We start from the raw sequence: 6385 nt of genomic DNA on the forward strand, positions 1-6385 counted from the left end.
AACATTGTTTGCCAACTTTATTTACAGGACTTTGTCTAGATTATTTACACGAGCTCTGTCTTGTTGATTGAACAACCATTTGTAGCATTCACACCCGTTTCAGCTGGTGGTAATGGGCAGGTCGTAGTTTTATTCTAATGACACAGCGTGATGCATATGGGCGTGAATCTCCTTCTACTTAATCTCACCATCCATCCATTCCTCTCGGTCTTCCTCAAGTGAGCACTAAGGGAGTTCCCTCAATAACGGACCAACAGCTCCAGCATCCAAAAGCAGAAATAAGGTAAGACCGCTACAAACTCACTTGCATCCCGCCAGAACGTTTATATATCATATATTATATAAATATCAAAGACAGTGGAAAGTTAACTCGTGCGCGTAGCGTCTGGTCCCCATTACTCAACGCCACCCAAAAATGGAGTTGGCTAGCTTGACTTCTGTTCACGACGCGTTAAAGTGGAATTAATTTGAACTAAAACACGTTATCAGATTAAATGACGACGTAAAGCCACTAAAAAAAATATATTAGATTTGAAGTACTTTTATTGCTGAAGCACGAGCTGAATTCTTGCCAAAGAATGTCCCATGGGACATGTCATTTCAAAAGAATCTTCACGAGTTCAGTCTTGCCTGAGATAAAAGAGATGCACGGGGCCTTGTAGGGAGTTCTTCAGTCACATACCAGTCCAGTCGCACCGAACGCTGTGTGTAGTTCAGGTGGAGTCCATGTATCCGAGTGCTTTTGTAACCATAATACTTTTTACCAGCGGCGTGCACAGACCTCCGGAGGGGCAGGGGAGTAGTGGAGTTACGAGTGCACAGTCGCGGTCCGGGGGCACCTAGATCGGACCGAGAGGGCACTTTATTTGTATGTGCTCACTGCTCAGACATGTCATGACCCCACCCATATTGATACATTTGCTGCAGTGGCTATATGAGAGCGCTTATTTTCTGTAATCACTGCCAGCAATTTATAGATTTTTTTTTTTTTTTTCCAAAACTCATGCGCATAAATTTTAATAATATGCATGCAGATGAACACTTACTACTTGCTTGAAGTCCTGAAAAGTCATTAATGTTCATGTTTTAGGCGAAATACATATCGTTTACACTACTGAGGTGATCAGTATTAATTTATTGTGTTGTAAGTGACTTGTCTTGTATTTGTTCTCCAGGTTCCGCTGTGTGCACAATGCAGTATACTGTGGTCAGGATGATGTACTATACTGTCTTTGCTACATTTCTCCTGTTGGGTAATTTCATTGTTCCTTTTTTTTTTCCTTTATGAATATCACCAAAATTACACGAGTCATATTTGAGTATGATGTTAATTGACAATGTTATCCCATGAAAGTACACAGAACGGATATCACAGTCTAATCTACTGTATATTAGGCCATTCAAGTATTGTACCAGTTTTAAACGACTCCAACTTAAGGCTAAGTTGGCGTTATAATTTTCTAGGTGCTGCTTCTGCCCAGACTTCCCTTCAGCTTTCATCCTGTTTGACTAAGGAGCAAAACCTGGAGATGGTCTGCAAGTTCACTCCAGCTTCAGACCCCAAGCTCCAGAAGATTTGCTACTACATGACGGAGAATAAGTTGGTTGGCTCTACCAACACCAGCAGCCCCCCAGACAGCACCTTCAAAAACCGTGCCACTGTCTCCATAGCGGATAACATTTGTAAGCTGTATTTGAAAGGTTTGTCAGATGACAAACCCAAAAACTACACCTGCTTCATCAAACAAACTACCACACCAGTGCCAATCACTGCAGTAGTGGACAAGAGTAAGACAACATTACTTTAACATTTATTACATATTGCTTTTCCTTTAAATAAAATGGCATTGCATATTTATATTGACTAAGTAGATTTTGCAACTGCACTGGTAAATTAATTATAATTATGAACTTAATTGCTTGGAACTGGCAAGGAAGCATACTTAGTTGTTTTTGTGCATTTTTTATTTATTTATTTATGACTTTTATTGTAATGAATCAGGGACTGACAGATGTTGATCGGGCTGCTATGTTGTTTTTCTTTCCAGGTAAGCTTCAGACCTGTTCTGGTTGGTGTGTCATGCAGCACAGTGGAGCAGCGCTCCTGCTAACTTTCCTCACTTTGCCACTATTGTCAGAGCTTCTCTGAGTGTAGAATGAATCTCTCGGTACAACACCACTTGCCTAAAACCAACTGATAAATCCTCTAGCTTGTACTACAACAAAAATAATAGTTAATGAAATCTGTGTGTCTCCTCCCTCAGAAATTATGAGAGAAGAACTGATATTCAAATGAGAGAACCTTCAATTACAACATTTATGCACTGGTTTGGGTGATGCTGATGTCATAAACACTGTCATGTGATGCATGTCCCTTAAATACCATATCAAATTATGTACCTTGGATGTTTTATAAAGTTTATAGTGGGATCATATGTTGGGATGATGAAAGCTGTCATATTTTAGCATGTTTCTCAGCCTTATAAACATGCCATAATAAACTTCCTTCAGTACACAAAAATAAAATGATGTCGTTGTTGTGTATGGCGCCCTCTAGTGACAAACATTAATAACTAGAACGTCTGCTGCACATGCGCAGAAAGGATATGTCGCTTCGACGTTTGCTGCTAACGACAAACAGGTAACTCACTATTAATAAATGTAACTAGGAAATGTTTTTTTTTTGGGGGGGGGGGATGAATTAGTCATAGATACAAAGTTTTTTGTGGGATGGTTTTCACGCATCTTTTTTTTGCATAGCTCAAATGCTAAAGGCATTTGTGTCGGTTCTTGTTTTGCTTCTTGCCAAGTTAGTCGCTAATCTGTGTAGCTTTGCGGGCGGTTTCTCAACACAACGGTGTGATGGGACTTTTTAAATAAATACCTGCTTTGAATTGTTGCACAATTTTAAGAGCCGGATATACGCAAGTCCAGTTGTGCAACGTTTGGGTATCAAATGTGCTCCTTTGCTTTCCTGTTGTTACTGGCTATTGTTCGTATCGTATCGTTTTTGCAGTCAATGTTTACGTTTGAGGACCACAAAGCTGAAGTCCAGATATTAATTTTCTTAAAAATATGAAGTGAGTTCCACCTTCAGTATCATACTTGAGTCACACCTTATGCTCATCATACTGTTGAAATCTGCACTCCTACGGTGTTATCTGAAATTATTTTATATCATCTGAAAAAGCAAGAGTGTTAATGTAGTTGTTATTATATGCTCTTTGTAATGTTAATTTTAAACGCTGCTTTTTTAATATTGTAATAAACAGTTCTTAATAATTATAGCTATCTAGCATTATAATTATGCATTTCTTAATTATTTATGCGTTTTTGTTTCCTTTGTTTAGAGAACCCAAAAGTCATGATCCTGAAGATTCTCTCATACTGCAAGACGGTGAGATGTTTGAATTGAACTGTCCATAAGTTCCTTTGTCATTCTGGGTCATAGTGTGTTTAGGGAAATAAACAATAAAAGTGCTTGGGTGGCAGTCAGTCTTTAGTTTCAGTTTAGTTGTGACTGCTTACCGCTTGTATAGCACCATCTAGTGCTATATACAGTACCTGCACACCAAGAACAAACTTCAAATTTTCTCTAGCAAGAAAAAACCCATCAGTAGATTCCATAGGGTGACCATACGTCCTCTTTTCTAAATTGCCTAAAATGCATGGGTTTTGGTTTTATTTACCTATTGTTTTCATACTTGCTGAAGGTTATGACTGAAAAGAACAATACTGTGCAGGCATTGTACATGATCGACCAATTGTGACATGCAAGAAGGAGCAAAGAATGGTCAAAGCAATTCAAATACACCATGTATGAAGACTGTACATTTTAGGCAGTGTACAAGAAATCCAAGCCAGGACATGACCAGAAAAATTATGATGATGATCACCCCTACATTCAACATCAGTGAGATTGCTGATCAAATACTTGACCTCTCATCTGCACAAAAACCCCAAAATCAGATAACTTCATGTTGAAATTGACGTGATAAATTTATATCCATTTTTTTTTTTTAGGAGTTACTAAACAATAACCTGTATTTGCTGCTTTACCAGGTGTTGCTGAAACAGCAGATGACCCACTGGCTATCACAGCCATCCAGTCAGCTGCCGCATTCTCCACAGATCAGCAAATTAATTATCATCTTGTAAAAACGGAAGGAACAGGGGAGCAGGTATGTGACATATGCATAGTAAATATAGATCATGACATATGATGATTAAACCCTTGACCTACATGGTTCAGGTAACATACCGGGTCATCCACCTGGCTGACGGGCAGCTAGAAGGACAGGCAGATGGGGCTGCAGCAGTCAGTGTGGTGACTGGGTTTACCACAGCATCACAGGCAGCAATGCCACATGTAACCCAGGTATTACTTGTTTTTAACAGCAATAGAAATTTGAGCTTGTTGCTGAAACCTTTTTATATCAAAGAGGTGGTTGTGTTAATAGGTGCTTGTATGCATGTATTTATAGTCTGTAATCTCTCAGTCTGAGAGTCTAGAGGGAGTGACCTCTGAAACTCAGTACTACTATCCTGCCACCATCTCTGACACAAATGCCGACAACATGGTAGCCAATCTCCACACAGCTGATTCGGTACTATCTCAACCAACCCCTTCAGGTAATGCCAAATTACATTTACACTACCATTTAAATTCGAAAGGATACATAATATTTGATCAAAAGTGACCGTAAAGACACTTATAATGTTACAAAATGTTCAGACATTTTTCAAATAAAGGTTGTCCTTCTGAACTTTTTATTCATTAAAGAATCCTAGAAAAAAGTGGCATGGTTTCAATATTAACTGTTTTCAACATTGATAAGAAATCGGCATAATTTCTGAAGGATCATGTGACAATGAAGACTGGAGTAATGGCTGCTGAAAATTCAGCTTTGCATCAGGAATAAATTATCATTTATAATAATTTGAAAATAAAAAATTAAATTGTAATAGTATTTCACATGTTTACTGTTTATAATGTATTTTAATCCATTAAATGCCTTGGTGAGACTTCTTTCAAATTATTAAAAAAAATCTTACCAACCCAAAACGGTAGTGTACATAATGTGGTTTATGGTTATTCTGATAGTTTGTTGGAGAAATGTGATAGAGTGATGGATTTCCTCTATGAAAGTAGTTCCCTTAAAAGTTTGCCGCTTTTACTTGTATTGTATGTCGAATGATGCAATTATATCAACATTATGTAGTTTTTAGATTCATTTGCCTTTATTCCTTTTCTTGCAGGTCAACTCTATGTAATGATGTCACCTCAGGACGTTCTAGCCTCAACACAGCAGAGGTTGTCATCTCATATTACATACATAAAGCCACATGTCCAATCACAGTAATCTGTTTATTTTCAACTAATCCTATATTCTTCACAGTAAGTCGGGAACACCGCGTGCTTCCAGGGATGACAAGCGGAGGGTTCAACACAATGAAGGTTATTCTGTGTTTTGTTTGAAATCAGCAGCTCCACCTCATTATCAAATCTAGGAGTGCAACGGTTCTCGGTAAAAGACCGAACCGTACCGTTCGCCACCCTCGGTTCGATATGCATTTGTACAGCACTTAATCTCAGTTCTAACAAAGGATATGGATGATATGTTTTGGTGAAAAACGTCTCTGGTTACTTATGTAACCATGGTTCCCTGAGTAGGGAACGAGACACTGCGTCCTCTAGGGGTCGCTATGGGGAACGCCTCGTCGTGACCCGTGTCTGAAGCATACATTGAAAAAACACCAACTCGTTGGCGGGCGACAGCCATGACGTCACTACCGGTGCGACTATAGTATAAATAGGTGCCGGGAGCTACACATCATTCACTTCTTCATCTGAAGCTTGCGTCCGCAGCATGGTAAGAAACCTAGAGGACACAGTGTCTCGTTCCCTACTCAGGGAACCATGGTTACATAAGTAACCCGAGACGTTCCCTTTCATGGGAACTTCGAACTGCGTCCTCTAGGGGTCGCTATGGAGAGCGGTATACCCACGCCACCATGCTGAGTGGAGTGGAAGCCAGAACCATGGCGAGCACTAAGTACCAACTCTAACATATTGCTATGGGAGTCGCCCCTGGGACGTTAGACGGCTGTCAGTGACGATATTCCCTACAGCCAAAGGCCTAGGCTACATACCCCAAAAACGTACCTGTTAGGGTCAGACTCCTGGGCCCGGGTTTCTCGTGGCACCCTGAAAGAGCAGCCCATAGATAAAATAGAGTATCCCCAGACGCTATGTCTATGGCTATAATGCTGGAGTGGCTAGCAGTAAATATGTAGCTGAGGGAGCAACATCCCGCTTTCAAAGGAGGAGGGGGTCAGCCTACCGGCAGTTTCCATGGGGGAACAACTAGCAGTTTATCAGCTG

The 6385-nt window shown here is 40.0% G+C and overlaps 1 protein-coding gene across 7 annotated transcripts in view; it reads left to right on the forward strand.

Annotated features, from left to right (window-relative positions):
- Positions 1 to 2539: 2539 nt before the first annotated feature.
- LOC107587331 (upstream stimulatory factor 1-like) overlaps positions 2540 to 6385 on the forward strand; it is an 11264-nt gene continuing 7418 nt past the window's right edge. The window contains exons 1-8 of one of the 7 annotated variants that reach the window (XM_016275069.1): positions 2569 to 2641; positions 3017 to 3080; positions 3351 to 3397; positions 4063 to 4181; positions 4253 to 4378; positions 4485 to 4632; positions 5260 to 5314; positions 5400 to 5458. In XM_016275069.1, coding sequence (XP_016130555.1) covers positions 3076 to 3080; positions 3351 to 3397; positions 4063 to 4181; positions 4253 to 4378; positions 4485 to 4632; positions 5260 to 5314; positions 5400 to 5458 — 559 coding nt within the window. In that variant the 5' untranslated portion in view covers positions 2569 to 2641; positions 3017 to 3075. Of the gene's footprint in view, positions 2642 to 3016; positions 3081 to 3350; positions 3398 to 3713; positions 3914 to 4062; positions 4182 to 4252; positions 4379 to 4484; positions 4633 to 5259; positions 5315 to 5399; positions 5459 to 6385 lie in introns of those variants that run through there. The other 6 variants (XM_016275062.1, XM_016275066.1, XM_016275063.1 and 3 more) reach the window with 6 other exon arrangements.

Source organism: Sinocyclocheilus grahami, unplaced genomic scaffold (genome assembly GCF_001515645.1).
Source record: "Sinocyclocheilus grahami isolate Dianchi unplaced genomic scaffold, SAMN03320097.WGS_v1.1 scaffold92.1, whole genome shotgun sequence".
NCBI lineage: Eukaryota > Metazoa > Chordata > Actinopteri > Cypriniformes > Cyprinidae > Sinocyclocheilus > Sinocyclocheilus grahami.